The sequence below is a fragment of the Oncorhynchus keta genome, unplaced genomic scaffold (genome assembly GCF_023373465.1).
Source record: "Oncorhynchus keta strain PuntledgeMale-10-30-2019 unplaced genomic scaffold, Oket_V2 Un_contig_13747_pilon_pilon, whole genome shotgun sequence".
Lineage (NCBI taxonomy): Eukaryota > Metazoa > Chordata > Actinopteri > Salmoniformes > Salmonidae > Oncorhynchus > Oncorhynchus keta.
Window position 1 is genome coordinate 55,726 of NW_026278332.1, and position 23,969 is coordinate 79,694.

Sequence of the window (23,969 nt, forward strand, 5' to 3'; positions counted from 1 at the left end):
CAACTACAAAGGTACACTACAGCAGATTCCTACTGAGTGAATAAAGAACAAATGCTTTACTCATCTCCCCCGGGCACCATTAGGTACTAGGTGGTTTCCAACGGTGTAGAATTATTAAAAGTAAGTACCCGTTGTTACCCAAAAGGAGGAAACAGCATCTCCTCTCCAGACAGACAGACAGACTTACAGTGTCAGAGTCATGAGGTTGGTAGAAGTAGGTATCTGGGAAGGCTTTAGCCAGGGCCATGTGACGAGCTGATATGTAATACTGAGAGAGAGGAGAGATTATAGTTATTAGTAGAACGGTTGACATTTCTTCTCTTGGTAAAGGTGAAAGTTCTCACCCTGCCCAGGTATCTCCAGTCCAGAAGGTCACTCAGGCGCTCGGTTCGGTTCCGCTGGATGATCCTGGCGCGCCGGCTCTGCTGACAGAACTGGAACAGGTACGACGTGAGCTGGTTACATGACTCATCAACCCCTCTGTACCGTCGATCAAGGATGTAGATTCCTGAGGTAGAGGACAACAGCATTAGTCAAATCTACTGGAGATTAGTTGGTAGAGAATGGTGTTTGTAATGCCAAAGGTTGTGGGTTCAATTCCCACTGGAACCCCCCCATACGTACAACGTAACATGAATGACTGTCTCTTTGGATAAAAGCCTCATCTAAACGACATATTATACTGGGACCATTACTTCTCTAAATGTAGAATGTTTAATCAGCCCCTTGGAAGACACTTAACAACCTTGACTTGGACACATTCTGAACACACCGTATGCTGAGGGATCAGCTATGTGTTCCTCCATGAAGCAGCCAAACCCAGAGAGGTTGGTGGAGATTGAGGGGATCCCCATGACTGTACACTCAGCTGAGAGAGAGAGAGAGAGAGAGATTGAAGTAAATATACTTGTATATGCCATACAGACAATGTACAAGACAACCATATCTCCATGGTTCATAGTATCTATAAGAGTCTACCTGGTGGTTCATAGTATCTATAAGAGTCTACCTGGTGTATATCCCCATGGTTCATAGTATCTATAAGAGTCTACCTGGTGGTTCATAGTATCTATAAGAGTCTACCTGGTGGTTCATAGTATCTATAAGAGTCTACCTGGTGGTTCATAGTGTCTATAAGAGTCTACCTGGTGTATATCTCCATGGTTCATAGTATCTATAAGAGTCTACCTGGTGTATATCGCCATGGTTCATAGTGTCTATAAGAGTCTACTTGGTGGTTCATAGTATCTATAAGAGTCTACCTGGTGTTTCATAGTATCTATAAGAGTCTACCTGGTGTATATCTCCATGGTTCATAGTATCTGTAAGAGTCTACCTGGTGTATATCGCCATGGTTCATAGTGTCTATAAGAGTCTACCTGGTGGTTCATAGTATCTATAAGAGTCTACCTGGTGTATATCTCCATGGTTCATAGTATCTATAAGAGTATACCTGGTGGTTCATAGTGTCTATAAGAGTCTACCTGGTGGTTCATAGTGTCTATAAGAGTCTACCTGGTGGTTCATAGTATCTATAAGAGTCTACCTGGTGTATATCTCCATGGTTCATAGTATCTATAAGTCTACCTGGTGGTTCAGTGTCTATAAGAGTCTACCTGGTGGTTCATAGTATCTGTAAGAGTCTACCTGGTGGTTCAGTGTCTATAAGAGTCTACCTGGTGGTTCATAGTATCTGTAAGAGTCTACCTGGTGGTTCATAGTATCTGTAAGAGTCTACCTGGTGGTTCATAGTATCCATAAGAGTCTACCTGGTGGTTCATAGTATCCATAAGAGTCTACCTGGTGGTTCAGTATCTATAAGAGTCTACCTGGTGGTTTATAGTATCTATAAGAGTCTACCTGGTGGTTCATAGTATCTATATAAGAGTCTACATGGTGGTTCATAGTATCGATATAAGAGTCTACCTGGTGGTTCATAGTATCTGTAAGAGTCTACCTGGTGGTTCATAGTATCTATAAGAGTCTACCTGGTGGTTCATAGTATCTATAAGAGTCTACCTGGTGGTTCATAGTATCTGTAAGAGTCTACCTGGTGGTTCATAGTATCTGTAAGAGTCTACCTGGTGGTTCATAGTATCTGTAAGAGTCTACCTGGTGGTTCATAGTGTCTATAAGAGTCTACCTGGTGGTTCATAGTATCTGTAAGAGTCTACCTGGTGGTTCATAGTATCTGTAAGAGTCTACCTGGTGGTTCATAGTATCTGTAAGAGTCTACCTGGTGGTTCATAGTATCTGTAAGAGTCTACCTGGTGGTTCATAGTATCTGTAAGAGTCTACCTGGTGGTTCATAGTATCTATAAGAGTCTACCTGGTGGTTCATAGTGTCTATAAGAGTCTACCTGGTGGTTCATAGTATCTGTAAGAGTCTACCTGGTGGTTCATAGTATCTATAAGAGTCTACCTGGTGGGTTCATAGTATCGATAAGAGTCTACCTGGTGGTTCATAGTATCGATAAGAGTCTACCTGGTGGTTCATAGTATCGATAAGAGTCTACCTGGTGGTTCATAGTATCTATAAGTCTACCTGGTGGTTCATAGTATCGATAAGAGTCTACCTGGTGGTTCATAGTATCTATAAGAGTCTACCTGGTGTATATCTCCATGGTTCATAGTATCTATAAGTCTACCTGGTGGTTCATAGTATCTATAAGAGTCTACCTGGTGGTTCATAGTATCGATAAGAGTCTACCTGGTGGTTCATAGTATCTATAAGAGTCTACCTGGTGGTTCATAGTATCTATAAGAGTCTACCTGGTGGTTCATAGTATCTATAAGTCTACCTGGTGGTTCATAGTATCTGTAAGAGTCTACCTGGTGGTTCATAGTATCTATAAGAGTCTACCTGGTTGTTCATAGTGTCTATAAGAGTCTACCTGGTGGTTCATAGTATCTGTAAGAGTCTACCTGGTGGTTCATAGTATCTATAAGAGTCTACCTGGTGGTTCATAGTATCTATAAGAGTCTACCTGGTGGTTCATAGTATCTATAAGAGTCTACCTGGTGGTTCATAGTATCGATAAGAGTCTACCTGGTGGTTCATAGTATCTATAAGAGTCTACCTGGTGGTTCATAGTATCGATAAGAGTCTACCTGGTGTATATCCCCATGGTTCATAGTATCTATAAGAGTCTACCTGGTGGTTCATAGTATCTATAAGAGTCTACCTGGTGGTTCATAGTATCTATAAGAGTCTACCTGGTGGTTCATAGTATCTATAAGAGTCTACCTGGTGGTTCATAGTATCTATAAGAGTCTACCTGGTGGTTCATAGTATCTATAAGAGTCTACCTGGTGGTTCATAGTATCTATAAGAGTCTACCTGGTGGTTCATAGTATCTATAAGAGTCTACCTGGTGGTTCATAGTATCTATAAGAGTCTACCTGGTGGTTCATAGTATCTATAAGAGTCTACCTGGTGGTTCATAGTATCTATAAGAGTCTACCTGGTGGTTCATAGTATCGATAAGAGTCTACCTGGTGGTTCATAGTATCTATATAAGAGTCTACATGGTGGTTCATAGTATCGATAAGAGTCTACCTGGTGTATATCTCCATGGTTCATAGTATCTATAAGAGTCTACCTGGTGGTTCATAGTATCTATAAGAGTCTACCTGGTGGTTCATAGTATCTGTAAGAGTCTACCTGGTGGTCATAGTATCTGTAAGAGTCTACCTGGTGGTTCATAGTATCTATAAGAGTCTACCTGGTTGTTCATAGTATCCATAAGAGTCTACCTGGTGGTTCATAGTATCTATAAGAGTCTACCTGGTGGTTCATAGTATCTGTAAGAGTCTACCTGGTGGTTCATAGTATCTATAAGAGTCTACCTGGTGGTTCATAGTATCTGTAAGAGTCTACCTGGTGGTTCATAGTATCTGTAAGAGTCTACCTGGTGGTTCATAGTATCTATAAGAGTCTACCTGGTGGTTCATAGTATCCATAAGAGTCTACCTGGTGGTTCATAGTATCTATAAGAGTCTCCCTGGTGGTTCATAGTATCTATAAGAGTCTACCTGGTGGTTCATAGTATCTATAAGAGTCTACCTGGTGGTTCATAGTATCTATATAAGAGTCTACCTGGTGGTTCATAGTATCTATAAGAGTCTACCTGGTGGTTCATAGTATCTATAAGAGTCTACCTGGTGGTTCATAGTATCTGTAAGAGTCTACCTGGTGGTTCATAGTATCTATAAGAGTCTACCTGGTGGTTCATAGTATCTATAAGAGTCTACCTGGTGGTTCATAGTATCTATATAAGAGTCTACATGGTGGTTCATAGTATCTATATAAGAGTCTACCTGGTGGTTCATAGTATCGATAAGAGTCTACCTGGTGGTTCATAGTATCTATAAGAGTCTACCTGGTGGTTCATAGTATCTATAAGAGTCTACCTGGTGGTTCATAGTATCTATAAGAGTCTACCTGGTGGTTCATAGTATCTGTAAGAGTCTACCTGGTGGTTCATAGTATCTGTAAGAGTCTACCTGGTGGTTCATAGTATCTATAAGAGTCTACCTGGTGGTTCATAGTGTCTATAAGAGTCTACCTGGTGGTTCATAGTATCTGTAAGAGTCTACCTGGTGGTTCATAGTATCTATAAGAGTCTACCTGGTGGTTCATAGTATCCATAAGAGTCTACCTGGTGGTTCATAGTATCTATAAGAGTCTACCTGGTGGTTCATAGTATCTATAAGAGTCTACCTGGTGGTTCATAGTATCTATAAGAGTCTACCTGGTGGTTCATAGTATCTATAAGAGTCTACCTGGTGGTTCATAGTATCCATAAGAGTCTACCTGGTGGTTCATAGTATCTATAAGAGTCTACCTGGTGGTTTATAGTATCTATAAGAGTCTACCTGGTGGTTCATAGTATCTATAAGAGTCTACCTGGTGGTTCATAGTATCTATAAGAGTCTACCTGGTGGTTCATAGTATCTATAAGAGTCTACCTGGTGGTTCATAGTATCTGTAAGAGTCTACCTGGTGGTTCATAGTATGTGTAAGAGTCTACCTGGTGGTTCATAGTATCTATAAGAGTACCTGGTTGTTCATAGTGTCTATAAGAGTCTACCTGGTGGTTCATAGTATCTGTAAGAGTCTACCTGGTGGTTCATAGTATCTATAAGAGTCTACCTGGTGGTTCATAGTATCGATAAGAGTCTACCTGGTGGTTCATAGTATCTATATAAGAGTCTACATGGTGGTTCATAGTATCGATAAGAGTCTACCTGGTGTATATCTCCATGGTTCATAGTATCTATAAGAGTCTACCTGGTGGTTCATAGTATCTGTAAGAGTCTACCTGGTGGTTCATAGTATCTATAAGAGTCTACCTGGTGGTTCATAGTGTCTATAAGAGTCTACCTGGTGGTTCATAGTATCTGTAAGAGTCTACCTGGTGGTTCATAGTATCTGTAAGAGTCTACCTGGTGGTTCATAGTATCTATAAGAGTCTACCTGGTGGTTCATAGTATCCATAAGAGTCTACCTGGTGGTTCATAGTATCTATAAGAGTCTACCTGGTGGTTCATAGTATCTATAAGAGTCTACCTGGTGGTTCATAGTATCTATAAGAGTCTACCTGGTGGTTCATAGTATCCATAAGAGTCTACCTGGTGGTTCATAGTATCTGTAAGAGTCTACCTGGTGGTTCATAGTATCTATAAGAGTCTACCTGGTGGTTCATAGTATCTATAAGAGTCTACCTGGTGGTTCATAGTATCTATAAGAGTCTACCTGGTGGTTCATAGTATAAGAGTCTACCTGGTGGTTCATAGTATAAGAGTCTACCTGGTGGTTCATAGTATCTGTAAGAGTCTACCTGGTTGTTCATAGTATCTATAAGAGTCTACCTGGTGGTTCATAGTATCTATAGAGTCTACCTGGTGGTTCATAGTATCCATAAGAGTCTACCTGGTGGTTCATAGTATCTATAAGAGTCTACCTGGTGGTTCATAGTATCTATAAGAGTCTACCTGGTGGTTCATAGTATCTATAAGAGTCTACCTGGTGGTTCATAGTATCTATAAGAGTCTACCTGGTGGTTCATAGTATCTATAAGAGTCTACCTGGTGGTTCATAGTATCTATATAAGAGTCTACCTGGTGGTTCATAGTATCGATAAGAGTCTACCTGGTGTATATCCCCATGGTTCATAGTAAGAGGGGAACACTCCAAGATGGCAGCCTCTTACAAACTCTTCATAATCCATCGGCAGGAGGGGAGAGGTGGAGGACAGGAACTCTGGGTGGAAGATCACCTAAAAGGATAATGGGTAACACAAATGAAGCAGGGGATGAGGACAGAGTTGACCAGATGAAAGAGATGCACTTCCACCATATTATTTACACCAGTTTTACAAGTCTTCCAATCAGTGCAGAAAGGGGAAGAGAGGAATTATTTTGAAGCAGTTGAACCCATTTGACCCCCAGCTCTGCAGCGGGCTGAGCAATGGTTTCTAGCCCAGACTGGCCTGTGCATCAGTAGTAGGATAGTGTTATAGGAATGACATTTGTGTGACGGGAGGGACCAGAGCAGAGCACAGTGTGACGGTTATGTATTTGTAAGTATAGCCCACATGCCATCTCACTAGCAAATAAGGACAATGGCAATGAGCCTCTGGCCTTGGTGTTTTTATCCTGGAGGATTGTTGACATAGACGACGTTAATAATATAATAATAATATAATATAATAATATATGCCATTTAGCAGACGCTTTTATGTTGTGGGTACAGATGGGAGGCTGGACTTACAGTCATGTGTGCATACATTCTACGTATGGGTGGTACAAACCAGCACAAAGGAATTTTCGTAAAATACAAACCCACTACCCTGGCGTAAAATACAAAGCGCCATGCTCAAACCAGCACTGAGCTACAGAAGGATTTTACGTTACAAGCCAGCACGGCTGGTAAAATACAAACCAGCACTAGATTTTACCTAATACTTTTAATTATCTAATTACTTAAATCAATCAATCTACCTTGTAAAATACAAACCAGCACAAAAGGTCAAGAGGCAGAGCTGTTGAACAAGCCGATGCTCTCTTCCAGTAATAATGGGCGGTGAATGCAAGTGAGGATGGGGATTCATATGAGTTTGCTGTCCTCCAGCATGTTGTGGGTACAGATGGGAGGCTGGCACTGCCTCTGGGTGGCAAAGATGGCACGTTTCATCATGGTGAAGTCGTCCTTACTCAGCATCTTGGACACGTCCGGCAACTGCCCACTAATCCAGCACAAAGGTAGATTTTACTAAGGGTGTAAAATACAAACCAGCACAAAAGCTCTGATGAAGGCCAAGAGGCAGACACATAAGCGTGAATCAAATGTTTGTGGGCTTCCCTTCATTTTAACTAACACAAAGTAATTCATACAAACTGTCGTCTATAAGCTCTCTTCCAGTAATAATGGTTTACAGGACAGTGATTCATATGTGTTTACAGGACAGTGATTCATATGTGTTTACAGGACAGTGATTCATATGGGTTTACAGGACAGTGATTCATATGGGTTTACAGGACAGTGATTCATATGGGTTTACAGGACAGTGATTCATATGGGTTTACAGGACAGTGATTCATATGGGTTTACACCAGCAGTGATTCATATGAGTTTACAGGATAGTGATTCATAGAGGTCCACTTACACCAGCAGTGATTCATAGAGTTTCTTTCCGAAGCGTTCCTTCACTGTTTGAGCGGTATCCCTGCCATGAGGATGTCAAAAACAAAGTAAAGTTATTAGTCACTAGAAATACATACGTTTTATTATTTTCTCACATGCAAGTGTCTCCCTCTGTGGCAGGAAACAGCCGTGGTGGTGTTGTCATTACCAGAGCTGCTTCCTGACTGCTTGGCCTTTCAGCGTCTCCACGTTGAAGTTGTTGGTCCGTGCAGGCATGATGAAGAACGCAACGACAGTCACATCGCTGTGGTTGACCTGGGGGAGAGAGAGGAGGCAGGGAGGGAGTAAATACATCTAACTAACCGACAGACAGGTAGACAATGGACTCACACAGACACACAGTGCATTCAGATCCCTTGACTTTTTAAGTTACAGCCTTGTTCTAAAATGGATTTAAAAAACCCACAATAACCAATAATGACAAAGTGAAAAATAGGTTTTTAGAAATGTTTGCAAATCTATAAAATAATATTTAAAAAATACCTTATTTGAGACTAAACAGAAATAGCTTATTTACATAAGTATTCAGAACCTTTGCTATGAGACTCAAAATTGAGCTCAGGTGCATCCTGTTTCTATTGATCATCCTTGAGATGTTTCTTCAACTTGAAGTTCACATGTGGTAAATTCAATTGATTGGACCTGATTTGGAAAGGCACATACCTGTCTATAGAAGGACCCACAGTTTACAGTGCATGTCAGAGCAAAAACCAAGCCATGAGGTCAAAGGAATTGATTTGGAAAGGCACACACCTGTCTATAGAAGGACCCACAGTTTACAGTGCATGTCAGAGCAAAAACCAAGCCATGAGGTCAAAGGAATTGATTTGGAAAGGCACACACCTGTCTATAGAAGGACCCACAGTTTACAGTGCATGTCAGAGCAAAAACCAAGCCATGAGGTCAAAGGAATTGATTTGGAAAGGCACACACCTGTCTATAGAAGGACCCACAGTTTACAGTGCATGTCAGAGCAAAAACCAAGCCATGAGGTCAAAGGAATTGTTTGTAAAGCTCTGAGACAGGATTCTCTGGTCTGATGAAACCAAGATTGAACTCTTTGGCCTGAATGCGAAGTGTCACGTCTGGAGGAAACCTGCCACCATCCCTACAGTGAAGCATGGAGGTGGCAGCATCCTGCTGTGGGGATGTTTATCAGGGGCAGAGACTGGGAAACTAGTCAGGAACGAGGGAAAGATGAATGGAGCAAAGTACAGAGAGATCCTTGATGAAAACCTGCTCCAGAGCACTCAGGACGTCAGACTGGGGCAAAGATTCAACTTCCAACAGGACAACGACCCTAAACACACAGCCAAGTCAATGCAGGAGTGGCTATTGTAAAATGGCTGTTCCACTGGATGTCATAAGGTGAATGCACCAATTTGTAAGTCGCTCTGGATAAGAGCGTCTGCTAAATGACTTAAATGTAAATGCTTTGGGACAAGTCTCTGAATGTCCTTGAGTGGCCCAGGCAGAGCCCGGACTTGAACCAAATCAAACGTCTCTGGAGAGACCTGAAAATAGCTGTGCAGCAACGCTCCCCATCCAACCTGCCACGCACATACACACAGCTTACTCTCAGTAGATAGTTGAGTCTGGCCAAAGCCTCCAAGAAGATATCAGCTCCTTTGTTGCTGAACTCATACCTCCCAGCGATGAACAGGAACAGACACTTGTCCAGGTTGAAGTCCAGGTGCCTGGCGGGTGCGACAACAACAACCATTCAAGATGAGACCCAATGATGCAATCCTGACATCACCTGACCACATGTCCAGACCAGGGTTGGGGTCCGTTCCATTTCAATTCAGTCAATTCCAAAAGTAAACCGACATTCCATTTGTCCTCAATGCTTCTCTATGAGAATTGATATTGGAATTCAGGTCATTTCCTGAATTGAAATGGAACGGACCCCAACCCACATCCAACCACATCATTAATTTGTTCATGTGTTCTCCAGAATCAAGATTTAAAGCATTAAAATGAAGGGGTATGTAGAATTAGATAACGAGATTGAGAATCTTAGCAAACTAAAGAAAAATACCACAAACTATATTTTGTCATTTGTTTAATTAGTCCACTGTTGATACAGTCTCAAAATGTCAGAAATCAAGTTTTTATTTGGTGTTGTTTGCCTTTAACTCAGGTGAGCACCAGCCAGACAGTTGTGTTTGGCTAACTGTGTTTCTGTAGTCACTTGTGATGCAGTTTTCAAAACAAAGGCCACTGGATTGATGCAAATCATAATGATTCTGCCAGGTGGTTATAGGCTACTTTGTATCGACCTTTTAATAGTCTTTCCATCTACAACAAAACGGTTAGACGCTCATTAGCACCGCTAACGGCTAAGCGCACAGCAGGGCTTGACATTCTGGTAAAGACACACTGGGCCAGTGCCAACTGAAAGCTACTGGCCCGAAGAAAAAAATACAAGATCTGACAGCAGGTGATTTTATATTAAATTTGTGGGCTGAGTAAGTCGCCTATACAGGGTTCATACAGACATTGGAAAGTCAAACTCAAGGACTTTAAATGTTTTTTTTTAAAGCACTTAAATTGTAGGCAAATTTTGAAGGAGCTACATTTTATGTCATTGTTGTAATAGCCTATAGAAGAAGACAATTCCCCCAAAGCGTTTCCACTATGAATAATGCATTCTGTTTTTAATAGGCCTAACCAATAGTATTATGCATTGACATTGACAAAGCTTTTACATTCTAAAATGTCACAATAATGTGGACATTGCCTGACTAAATAGACAGCATGCTCCTGACACAAACACAACAGCGTGTCTGTACATGTGGTAGCTAGTCAGTCTCACCACTTTAAAAATAAATAAGTGAACCTACTAATCGAGTCAGTTAAGAACCAATTCTTATTTACAACACCGGCCAAACTACCTTTGTATAGAAAACCAAGCTGAAGCAAACATAATAACCGCATAGGGTTTTACCGCAACAGGCTTCAATTGAAACAGCGGGAAACAAACAAAAGCAACCGAATCTCATAAAAACTGATCAGAAATTAAATCACGTAATAATTCTATTGGAGCAGTAGAAGTTGTAAATCGGCTCCCATAACCAATGACTTCAACAACCAAATAGTCGAGAAGAAATGTCTGATTTTCAAGGTAGGCTATTCCATGATGACTGAATTGTGCATCGCTAATATTCAAACAAGACTTTGAACGTTTTACCTGGGTTGCATACCCATTTTGGCCTTAGCATTTACTGCTAGATATAACTTGTAACATCTTTCCTACTGCTTTCCTCAACACAACAACCAGCTGTTTCAGAGCTGCGCGTTCTTTCTGCGCATCAGATCATCTATAGGCCGTGTGCAGCGCGAGTGATAAATAACCGACATAACGAACGAAAAGCTTTGGGAATCAATTACATTTTTATATAGCCTAGATTAAAAATAGCATTATTAAAATATGTTTTCCACAGATGGAGGGGTTCTAAACCTCTCCTGTATGTCCTGACACACACAGACAGGGGCTTTCCCGTGACGATGTTGCCTCTTCAGAAACTTCATTTATTTTTGGTCAATTGCACATTACTGTTTGAATAAATCATGATATAAAAAGATATGCAACTGGCACCCTTGCGACCAAAACATGTGTTGCACTGTTTTGGCCACAGTATCAAACCCTGAAAATGACAGTGTCAATAAGGTTCAAGCAACAGCCTGTTTCTATGGTTGTCTATTAATACGATAAGTAACACTCCCATCACTCGGCAAAAACTGGTTAAATTAACATTGTTTCCACATAATTTAATCAAAACAAATGTGATAATGTTGAATCAACAACAACAAAAATCAACATAAGGGTATTTCTTATTTTTTCCACCCAACTTTGAACCTAAATCCAATGTGATGGTGATCATGTTTTGTTGAAATCACATTGAATTCACATTAGTTGACAACTCAACATAATGACAATCAAAAATAGACATTGAAATGACATCTGTGCCCAGTTGGTCAGCAGTATGTATATATAGTATATTTGTGTTTGGGTGGTGACCCCACTGACCCATAGAAGTGACCTCTGATGAACTCCTGGATACGGTTCTTGCTCTGGGCGTGCAGGTTCTGGAACTCATGCATGGCAGAGAACTTCTTCACGTTCAGCCCGTTAGGGGTGATTATGTCTGTGGGGTGGCGGGGGAGAAGGAGAGAGAGGGAGAGAGAGAGAGAGAGAGAGAGAGAACAGGCGACGGAGAGGTAGAGATAACAAGAGGAGAGGTAGAGAAAGAACAGGAGATGAGGGGTAGAGATAACAAGAGAGAGGAGAGGTAGAGATAACAAGAGAGAGGAGAGGTAGAGAAAGAACAAGAGATGAGGGGTAGAGATAACAAGAGAGAGGAGAGGTAGAGATAACAAGAGAGGGGAGGTAGAGATAACAAGAGAGAGGAGAGGTAGAGATAACAAGAGAGAGGAGAGGTAGAGATAACAAGAGAGAGGAGAGGTAGAGATAACAAGAGAGAGGAGAGGTAGAGAAAGAACAAGAGATGAGGGGTAGAGATAACAAGAGGAGAGATAGATAAAGAACAAGAGATGAGGGGTAGAGATAACAAGAGGAGAGATAAATAAAGAACAGGAGATGAGGGGTAGAGATAACAAGAGGAGAGATAGATAAAGAACAAGAGATGAGGGGTAGAGATAACAGGAGAGGTTAGCCAGACAGTCAACTAAGAACAAACAAAGAGGTTAAAAGGTTAAAAAAAAAACAGAGACTTGAGAGGAATTCCTGTGACAGACATGCACACACCTGGTTTCCTCTTGAGCAGGTGCTCTGCCTCAACGGCTGTGATCTGAGAGACGGTGGTGAAGACATGAGCGCAGCGTGCCGCTGTCCTCTCCAGACAATACCGATGGTAGATCTGTCTATCCCCCGCCTCCTTATCCACGTTGAACTGAGACAGAGAGGACAATTCCACATCCTCAATTCCACTCACCAAGTCTAAGCTATTACCTCCTATGAGATAAAGTTAATTGAATAAATAACTTGCAAAAAAAATTATTCTCAATTATTTTTGATCATAAAACAAAGCCTATCTGATCTAGAGTAGTGGCTATGGTGAAGAGGCTGGGAGACACTGACCCACAACGTTCAGCAGTTGTGGGTCAAGTAAATAGCACATCAAATAAGTGTTTCACTGTTTTAGTGGAGCAATCCAGGGTCGATGAAACAGGACAGACTAGATGCTAAAAACCAACATGCTAAAAATGCTAAGGTCCTGCCCGCCCCACCTTCCACACACTTGCATAACTGTGGAAGGATCACATTGTTATCATCAGTCTGGTAACAGTTCTCCACTAACTCTAGAAGCATCAGATTGGTATCATCTGGTAACAGTTCTCCACTAACTCTAGAAGCATCAGATTGGTATCATCTGGTAACAGTTCTCCACTAACTCTAGAAGCATCAGCTTGGTATCATCTGGTAACAGTTCTCCACTAACTCTAGAAGCATCAGATTGGTATCATCTGGTAACAGTTCTCCACTAACTCTAGAAGCATCAGATTGGTATCATCTGGTAACAGTTCTCCACTAACTCTAGAAGCATCAGCTTGGTATCAGTCTGGTAACAGTTCTCCACTAACTCTAGAAGCATCAGCATGGTATCATCTGGTAACAGTTCCCTTTCAGATCTACACTAGTGAATACTAAGTAGGGGACTAGGGGTAAGGGGTTGATTTAGGACCAGGGCAAAAGATACTAGCTAGGGTGATACAACTGACCTTCAAACAACCTAGAATGACCCACAACGCTTACTGTGAGGTCAGTTACCTGTGAATGATGGTGAAGATGCACAAAGACAGAGCAATCAGAACAAGGTAAACATGACATCCCAACCCTGACCAACACACACCACAGATCATGACATCACCACATGTGTACACACAAACACACCCACACAGATACACTCACATCGGCGAGGTTGTTGTAGAAGTCCACGCTGCCGGCACACAGGTAGCGTCCCAGCAGGGTGGCGTGGGTGGTGAAGATGGTTGCCACGGGCAACTGTCTCTGTCTGCATAGCGCCAAGCCCAGGCCTGCCAGCCACTCATGGAAATGGGCCAGGATATGGGGAGGCTCTTCACACTGTGCTGCATACTGGAGGAAGACAATGTGGGGTTAATATAATGGTCCAGCATACTGGAGGAAGACAATGTGGGGTTAATATAATGGTCCAGCATACTGGAGGAAGACAATGTGGGGTTAATATAATGGTCCAGCATACTGGAGGAAGACAATGTGGGGTTAATATAATGGTCCAGCATACTGGAGGAAGACAATGTGGGGTTAATATAATGGGCCAGCATTCTGGAGGAAGACAATGTGGGGTTAATATAATGGTCCAGCATACTGGAGGAAGACAATGTGGGGTTAATATAATGGGCCAGCATTCTGGAGGAAGACAATGTGGGGTTAATATGGAACCTTATACGGAATACTGTTACTAATGAATTGCAACCTTGAACTGACACAAGCCATTATTAATCTGGCTAGAACAGTGGTCGCCAACCGGTCGATCGCAATCTTCAAAACATTCCTAGTCGATGAAATACTTCTGTAGAAAAGCCAACGAACGATAAAGGCTTGCGCTCCTTTTTTAGATCGTGTTGAGCTGTTGCTGGTAGGTGCACTTGATTCAAAAGTCCTGCGCACCGGGTAAGCAAAGTGTTCCCATGAAACAAACTCTGCATACCCGGTGACTAAGTCGAGTGCACCTACTGCGCTGCCCAATCGGAAAGCTCAAATCACCGTGGCTACAGAGCTTCCATGACCCTGGCCAGCGCCAAGTTTAATAGGCTACTAGTCTACGTAAGATTTAATCACTTTTAAAACCATGACAACCGAGACTGTCAACGAATACAGCAAAGAGCTGCTGTTTTTATGAGTGTTTAAGTTTCTATTCAGCTCTGTCACTATTAGAAAACGCACATCTCCGTACTTCTGCTCGGGCTGCAGCTGTAATGAACGAGTAACCAAGTATCAACAGCCCTGCCTTTTATTATTATTATTATTAGCAGCTCGTCCTGTCCATTTTAATATTAAGGAATACTTCACTTTCTCTGGTCATAGGAACATCATGAATTTGTTTATGAGGCAGATGCGATGCGACCAAGTTTCACCATCAGGTGGAAGATGGTGTCCCCTCTCTCTGGTCAGTCTCACCGGAGGAAAGGAAGGAGAAAGCAGGGATCATGAGAGGTGGTTGGGAAAAATCTTTACAACGGTCATCTAACTCAGAATTCCAAGTCGGAAACTCGGGCATCTTTCTAGAGCTCCGACTTTTCGACCTGAAGATCACTGACGTGGTGATTTGACCTCGTTGACCATCAGCTGCAGGTACCATCAGTCCAGTAAAATGAAAAAGACAATTATTTAAATTCATGCTCCACAGTGACTCACAACTGCTAAACCAACTGATCTATTTTGTTATCAAAGCTCGAGTTTTGAAATATAATATGGTCTGATTAACAATATTGGCAGGCCAATCATATAGCCAGTATCCTGTGATAATGTATAAGGCCTACTGCCCAAACCTCATTCCTACAAAACTGTTTGTGTGAGGTTAATGTAAAAAATAAATCTGAGCAGTAGATCTCAGCTTGCTTTGACTGCGAAAGTGATCTTGACTCAGAAAAGGTTGGTGACCACTGGGCTAGAACCAGCTACTTCACCATTCAACCCATTATCCCTGACCCTCCCTGGCAGCAACCCACCTCTCCTAGTAACCCATTATCCCTGACAGCAACCCACCTCTCCTAGTAACCCATTATCCCTGACAGCAACCCACCTCTCCCAGTAACCCATTATCCCTGACCCTTCCTGACAGCAACCCAGCTCTCCCAGTAACCCATTATCCCTGACCCTCCCTGGCAGCAACCCACCTCTCCTAGTAACCCATTATCCCTGACCCTCCCTGGCAGAAACCCACCTCTCCTAGTAACCCATTATCCCTGACCCTCCCTGGCAGCAACCCACCTCTCCCAGTAACCCATTATCCCTGACCCTCCCTGGCAGCAACCCACCTCTCCCAGTAACCCATTATCCCTGACAGCAACCCACCTCTCCTAGTAACCCATTATCCCTGACCCTCCCTGACAGCAACCCACCTCTCCTAGTAACCCATTATCCCTGACCCTCCCTGACAGCAACCCACCTCTCCTAGTAACCCGTTATCCCTGACAGCAACCCACCTCTCCCAGTAACCCTTTATCCCTGACCCTTCCTGACAGCAACCCACCTCTCTCAGTAACCCATTATCCCTGACCCTCCCTGGCAGCAACCCATCTCTCCTAGTAACCCATTATCCCTGATCCTCCCTGGCAGCAACCCACCTCTCCTAGTAACCCATTATCCCTGACCCTCCCTGGCAGCAACCCACCTCTCCCAGTATCCCATTTTCCCTGACTCTCCCTGGCAGCAACCCACCTCTCCCAGTAACCCATTATCCCTGACAGCAACCCACCTCTCCTAGTAACCCATTATCCCTGACAGCAACCCACCTCTCCTAGTAACCCATTATCCCTGACAGCAACCCACCTCTCCTAGTAACCCATTATCCCTGACAGCAACCCACCTCTCCTAGTAACCCATTATCCCTGACAGCAACACACCTCTCCTAGTAACCCATTATCCCTGACAGCAACCCACCTCTCCTAGTAACCCATTATCCCTGACCCTCCCTGGCAGCAACCCACCTCTCCCAGTAACCCATTATCCCTGACAGCAACCCACCTCTCCTAGTAACCCATTATCCCTGACCCTCCCTGACAGCAACCCACCTCTCCCAGTAACCCATTATCCCTGACAGCAACCCACCTCTCCCAGTAACCCTTTATCCCTGACCCTTCCTGACAGCAACCCACCTCTCTCAGTAACCCATTATCCCCGACCCTCCCTGGCAGCAACCCATCTCTCCTAGTAACCCATTATCCCTGATCCTCCCTGGCAGCAACCCACCTCTCCTAGTAACCCATTATCCCTGACCCTCCCTGGCAGCAACCCACCTCTCCCAGTATCCCATTTTCCCTGACTCTCCCTGGCAGCAACCCACCTCTCCCAGTAACCCATTATCCCTGACAGCAACCCACCTCTCCTAGTAACCCATTATCCCTGACAGCAACCCACCTCTCCTAGTAACCCATTATCCCTGACAGCAACCCACCTCTCCTAGTAACCCATTATCCCTGACAGCAACACACCTCTCCTAGTAATCCATTATCCCTGACAGCAACCCACCTCTCCTAGTAACCCATTATCCCTGACCCTCCCTGACAGCAACCCACCTCTCCTAGTAACCCATTATCCCTGACCCTCCCTGGCAGCAACCCACCTCTCCTAGTAACCCATTATCCCTGACAGCAACCCACCTCTCCCAGTAATCCATTATCCCTGACCCTCCCTGACAGCAACCCACCTCTCCTAGTAACCCATTATCCCTGACCCTCCCTGACAGCAACCCACCTCTCCCAGTAACCCATTATCCCTGACAGCAACCCACCTCTCCCAGTAACCCATTATCCCTGACAGCAACCCACCTCTCCCAGTAACCCATTATCCCTGACCCTCCCTGACAGCCACCCACCTCTCCTAGTAACCCATTATCCCTGACAGCAACCCACCTCTCCCAGTAACCCATTATCCTTGACCCTCCCTGGCAGCAACCCACCTCTCCCAGTAACCCATTATCCCTGACCCTCCCTGGCAGCAACCCACCTCTCCCAGTAACCCATTATCCCTGACCCTCCCTGACAGCAACCCACCTCTCCCAGTAACCCATTATCCCTGACCCTCCCTGACAGCAACCCACCTCTCCTAGTAACCCATTTTCCCTGGCAGCAACCCACCTCTCCCAGTAACCCATTATCCCTGACAGCAACCCACCTCTCCCAGTAACCCATTATCCCTGACAGCAACCCACCTCTCCTAGAAACCCATTATCCCTGACAGCAACCCACCTCTCCTAGTAACCCATTATCCCTGGCAGCAACCCACCTCTCCCAGTAACCCATTATCCCTGACCCTCCCTGACAGCAACCCACCTCTCCTAGTAACCCATTATCCCTGACAGCAACCCACCTCTCCCAGTAACCCATTATCCCTGACCCTCCCTGACAGCAACCCACCTCTCCCAGTAACCCATTATCCCTGACCCTCCCTGGCAGCAACTCACCTCTCCTAGTAACCCATTATCCCTGACAGCAACCCACCTCTCCCAGTAACCCATTATCCCTGACCCTCCCTGGCAGCAACCCACCTCTCCTAGTAACCCATTATCCCTGACAGCAACCCACCTCTCCCAGTAACCCATTATCCCTGACCCTCCCTGGCAGCAACCCACCTCTCCTAGTAACCCATTATCCCTGACAGCAACCCACCTCTCCCAGTAACCCATTATCCCTGACCCTCCCTGGCAGCAACCCACCTCTCCTAGTAACCCATTATCCCTGACAGCAACCCACCTCTCCCAGTAACCCATTATCCCTGACCCTCCCTGGCAGCAACCCACCTTTCCCAGTAACCCATTATCCCTGACAGCAACCCACCTCTCCCAGTAACTCATTATCCCTGACTCTCCCTGACAGCAACCCACCTCTCCCAGTAACCCATTATCCCTGACTCTCCCTGACAGCAACCCACCTCTCCCAGTAACCCATTATCCCTGACAGCAACCCACCTCTCCTAGTAACCCATTATCCCTGACAGCAACCCACCTCTCCCAGTAACCCATTATCCCCGACCCTCCCTGACAGCAACCCACCTCTCCCAGTAACCAGGCGGTCAAGAAGCCAAAGAGGACGGCGTCGTTGGCCTCGCGGTCGAACCAGGGCACCCCGATAGAGAAGTTGTCCCACAACTCTTTTTTCCACTTATCCAGGTTCCAGGCAGTGAACGCCACATCTATCAGCACCACGTATGGACTGCCCTCAATCAGCCAACGACCAAAGTACACCTGGGGTGAAGAGAGAGGGGGTGGGGGGGGGAGAGAGAAAGAGAGAGAGAAAGAGACTGGGGTCAGTGTTTTTAAAGTAGCTTGCTAGCCAGGCAGGTGCTGTTAGCCATAGTGTCGCAACACAACTAGCATATTTTCAATGTGGTCACAGTCTGGACATAGAGTGTTTGACATGTAAATGTTTATTTGTCGTGGCCCAGTACAGAGAATTAAAAGACCATTTCCTGTTGTTTATACCATAAAGAACTGGGAGCTTACACAATGATTTACACATATGTTCCACAACTTCCAGTCCTGAAGTGAGGACGAATACAGCACAGTATCGCTCTCATCCAATCAAATGATCTGACCTCACTACACAGGGCTTTCCCATGGTGCACTGCACTGCTATGACAATGCACACCTGGAATGCCAAGGAGTGACTCAGTATGGCGCACACACTTACACATATGAACTACACATGCACACTACACACACGCTACAGACTGCCTACCAGAAATAGACAGCAGTGTGTGTGACACTGATACAGCCTTTAACCTTTTAACAGAAATACCAGAGATTAGAACGACAGGGGCAGAGTGAAGGATAGAGTGAAATAAATAGAGAGAAGGAGGGACACTGTGTGTGTGTGTGTGTGTGTGTGTGTGTGTTCAACTATACTTGTGGGGACCAGAAGTAAACAAATGTATTTTTGACCAACTGGGGACATTTTGTTAGTCCCCACAAGGTCAAATACTATTTCTAGGCGGTTTAGGGTTAAGGTTAGAATTAGTGCTCGGGTTAGAATTAAGGAACTTAGGAACTAGGGTTAGGGTAAGGGAAAATATGATTTTGAATGGAACTGACTTGTGTGTCCCCACAAGGTTAGTTATACAAGACTGTGTGTGTGTGTGTCCTGGGGAAAGGCCAATGCCATGGACCAGTGTTAGGTGGGGTCTTGGGGTGCACAGGGGCTTCTGAGGCAAGGCTGACGTCATCAAGTAACTGATCAAACCTTTTTACAAACTGAAGGACACTGCTTAGAAATGCCTAAAATGGAATAATACTGCTTTTAACCTCATCATAATCCCCAAAAAACTTAAATTGCAAGGACGTGAATAAGTTATGTATTGCTAATGTTTTTTTCTGTTGTTGTCAACGTCACGATCGAGAACCAATGGTAATTCAGGAAGCTGCACACACACAGGCTCGTTGAGGTACGAATTCTAATTAGTAACTTCACACTGGGTTCTAAAAATCACATTTTAGTCTCATGGATTTATGCTCCTTTGTTGCATTTGTTGCTAATGTTACATGCAGCTCCTTTAAAGCGACAATCTGCAGTTTGGTAAAAAGCTGAGGGGTGGGGCTGGGGAAATGTAACCACTCTCAAACAGAGCTATAGACGCAAGGACTGACCATCCACGATATCACACTGATAGTTTTAACCATGTTTGATTTAAATGGTGTTTGTTTATGTTTACAAACATTGGAGTAAATCAAGCTTATATTTTGGGTTGTGGTGGGTTACGACAGTTAAACTAAGCTCATGAGGCATTTATATAAGTTATATTCTTAAAGAATCAAAAATGGATGAAGCAACTGCAGATTTCCCCTTTAAGTACTTTAACAGTGCCAGCAAACTGGTGTGGGTCTGTACCTTACATCCACTGGAATTCATCTTGTCTATGGCTCTCTTAAGGGCAGGGTTGGTGGGCTCAATCAGCTCCACCTGGGTACGGACGTTACTCTCCACGTACGGACCAACCAGGAAATAGTTTTCACCCCACTCTTCTGCTGTCAGACGGGCTTTGGTCTGGATCACTGTGTAAATCCCACCAACTGCACAGAGGCACGGACCAAGAGTTATTACTAATATACTGTCGTTACACACAGAACCAAGAGTTATTACTAATATACTGTCGTTACACACAGAACCAAGAGTTATTACTAATATACTGTCATTACACACAGAACCAGGAGTTATTACTAATATACTGTCATTACACACAGAACCAGGAGTTATTACTAATATACTGTCATTACACACAGAACCAGGAGTTATTACTAATATACTGTCATTACACACAGAACCAAGAGTTATTACTAATATACTGTCATTACACACAGAACCAAGAGTTATTACTAATACTGTCGTTACACACAGAACCAAGAGTTATTACTACACACAGAACCAAGAGTTATTACTAATATACTGTCATTACACACAGAACCAGGAGTTATTACTAATATACTGTCGTTACACACAGAACCAAGAGTTATTACTAATATACTGTCGTTACACACAGAACCAAGAGTTATTACTAATATACTGTCATTACACACAGAACCAGGAGTTATTACTAATATACTGTCATTACACACAGAACCAAGAGTTATTACTAATATACTGTCATTACACACAGAACCAAGAGTTATTACTAATATACTGTCATTACACACAGAACCAAGAGTTATTACTAATATACTGTCATTACACACAGAACCAAGAGTTATTACTAATATACTGTCATTACACACAGAACCAAGAGTTATTATTACACACAGAACCAGGAGTTATTACACACAGAACCAAGAGTTATTACTAATATACTGTCATTACACACAGAACCAGGAGTTATTACTAATATACTGTCGTTACACACAGAACCAAGAGTTATTACTAATATACTGTCATTACACACAGAACCAAGAGTTATTACTAATATACTGTCATTACACACAGAACCAGGAGTTATTACTAATATACTGTCATTACACACAGAACCAAGAGTTATTACTAATATACTGTCATTACACACAGAACCAAGAGTTATTACTAATATACTGTCATTACACACAGAACCAAGAGTTATTACTAATATACTGTCATTACACACAGAACCAAGAGTTATTACTAATATACTGTCATTACACACAGAACCAGGAGTTATTACTAATATACTGTCATTACACACAGAACCAGGAGTTATTACTAATAGACTGTCATTACACACAGTGATACCTTTGTTGGCCACCTCCCATGCGATCTCGAAGAGGACAGCGTCCTCCAAGTCAAACTCCTCATCCCACTCCTCCAACCCCGACAGGGAGGTGATGGACAGGCTGCGAGCCAGAGGCATGCTGGGAAAGAACAACACACATGGTTTAGACATGTCATGAGACACACACATTGTTTTTTGTAAATGAACAATAAAGTAATTTCTTATTCTTATCATTAGCGTACCGCTGTCAGACAGCCTTTAATATCTGCTGGTTGAATATACACTATTTTAAAGCATCATAGCCTAGTGGTTAGAGCGTTGGACTAGTAACCGGAAGGTTGCAAGTTCAAACCCCCGAGCTGACAAGGTACAAATCTGTCGTTCTGCCCCTGAACAGGCAGTTAACCCACTGTTCCTAGGCCGTCATTGAAAATAAGAATTTGTTCTTAACTGACTTGCCTAGTTAAATAAAGGTCAAATAAAAATAAAATAAAATAAATTAGAAGCTATACACAGCTTGTTTACATTGTCTCATATGACAAAGAGTATAATGCAGTGGTGAGAGAAAGATGCAAAAGAAAATGTCAATGTTTGCTGCCTCAAAATGGAAAGGAAGAGTTTACATGAAAACACTGTATGACTTGACGGACTCAACTCACAACCCAGGTCATCTAAGAGCGAGAGAGCGAGAGAGCGAGAGTGTGCACAGTACTGTATCCAAATCTGAAAACTTGATCAAATGACATCAATGATGCTGTAGGCCCATATACCACAGTATTTGGTCAGTGGTACATGGGGAACTTTCTAGACGTACAAAGACATGAGTCATCACCATGTTCTTTACCCCCAAACAACCACCCATAAACAACCAGACCCTGGGAGTGGTCTCCCTAGGCAGATGGGTTGCCTCCCACAATGTGAACAATGTTCCAGCATAGGTCTGGGATTTTTATTTTACCTTCATTTAACTAGGCAAGTCAGTTAAGAGCAAATTCTTATTTTCAATGACGGCCTAGGAACAGTGGGTTAACTGCCTGTTCTGGTGCAGAACGACAGATTTTTACATTGTCAGCTCGGGGATTCGATTTTGCAACCTTCCGGTTACTAGGCCACCTGTCTCCGACCACTAGGCCACCTGTCTCCGACCACTAGGCCACATGTCTCCGACCACTAGGCCACCTGTCTCCGACCACTAGGCCACATGTCTCCGACCACTAGGCCACATGTCTCCGGCCACTAGGCCACATGTCTCCGGCCACTAGGCCACATGTCTCCGGCCACTAGGCCACATGTCTCCGGCCACTAGGCCACATGTCTCCGGCCACTAGGCCACATGTCTCCGGCCACTAGGCCACATGTCTCCGGCCACTAGGCCACATGTCTGCCACATGTCTCCGGCCACTAGGCCACATGTCTCCGGCCACTAGGCCACATGTCTCCGGCCACTAGGCCACATGTCTCCGGCCACTAGGCCACATGTCTCCGGCCACATGTCTCCGACCACTAGGCCACATGTCTCCGGCCACTAGGCCACATGTCTCCGGCCACATGTCTCCGACCACTAGGCCACATGTCTCCGGCCACATGTCTCCGACCACATGGCCACATGTCTCCGACCACATGGCCACATGTCCGACCACATGGCCACATGTCTCCGACCACATGGCCACATGTCTCCGACCACATGGCCACATGTCTCCGACCACATGGCCACATGTCTCCGACCACATGGCCACATGTCTCCGACCACATGGCCACATGTCTCCGACCACATGTCTCCGGCCCATGCCACATGTCTCCGGCCACATGTCTCCGGCCACATGGCCACATGTCTCCGGCCACATGTCTCCGGCCACATGTCTCCGGCCACTAGGCCACATGTCTCCGGCCACTAGGCCACATGTCTCCGGCCACAGGCCACATGTCTCCGGCCACTAGGCCACATGTCTCCGGCCACTAGGCCACATGTCTGCCACTCATGTCTCCGGCCCGGCCACATGTCTCCGGCCACATGGCCACATGTCTCCGACCACATGTCTCCGACCACATGTCTCCGACCCATGTCTCCGACCACATGTCTCCGACCACATGTCTCCGACCACTAGGCCACATGTCTCCGACCACATGTCTCCGACCACTAGGCCACATGTCTCCGACCACTAGGCCACATGTCTCCGACCACATGTCTCCGACCACTAGGCCACATGTCTCCGACCACTAGGCCACATGTCTCCGACCACTAGGCCACATGTCTCCGGCCACATGTCTCCGACCACATGGCCACATGTCTCCGACCACATGGCC

General features: G+C 44.3%; 1 protein-coding gene and 1 long non-coding RNA gene across 5 annotated transcripts in view; both read right to left on the bottom strand.

The window, feature by feature from the left end:
- gys1 (glycogen synthase 1 (muscle)) overlaps positions 1-23,969 on the bottom strand; it is a 29,812-nt gene that overhangs the window by 1,242 nt on the left and 4,601 nt on the right. The window contains 14 exon segments of the mRNA XM_052501471.1: positions 188-268; positions 345-508; positions 773-868; positions 6,155-6,281; positions 7,028-7,250; positions 7,671-7,730; positions 7,857-7,963; positions 9,285-9,405; positions 11,742-11,859; positions 12,480-12,624; positions 13,644-13,829; positions 18,490-18,681; positions 20,321-20,502; positions 21,686-21,804. Coding sequence (XP_052357431.1) covers positions 188-268; positions 345-508; positions 773-868; positions 6,155-6,281; positions 7,028-7,250; positions 7,671-7,730; positions 7,857-7,963; positions 9,285-9,405; positions 11,742-11,859; positions 12,480-12,624; positions 13,644-13,829; positions 18,490-18,681; positions 20,321-20,502; positions 21,686-21,803 — 1,920 coding nt within the window. The 5' untranslated portion in view covers position 21,804.
- Positions 877-4,526, bottom strand: LOC127918200 (uncharacterized). 4 transcript variants are annotated; one of them, XR_008099440.1, is made up of 6 exons: positions 4,321-4,526; positions 3,465-3,495; positions 3,112-3,154; positions 2,546-2,741; positions 1,547-1,587; positions 1,349-1,453 (listed from the first exon to the last, which is right to left on the bottom strand). It is a non-coding gene; the product is annotated as an uncharacterized LOC127918200 (long non-coding RNA). The 4 variants fall into 4 exon arrangements; XR_008099437.1 differs by lacking the exons at positions 1,349-1,453; positions 1,547-1,587 and adding an exon at positions 877-978 and having other exon boundaries at positions 2,577-2,741; XR_008099439.1 differs by lacking the exon at positions 1,349-1,453 and having other exon boundaries at positions 1,473-1,587.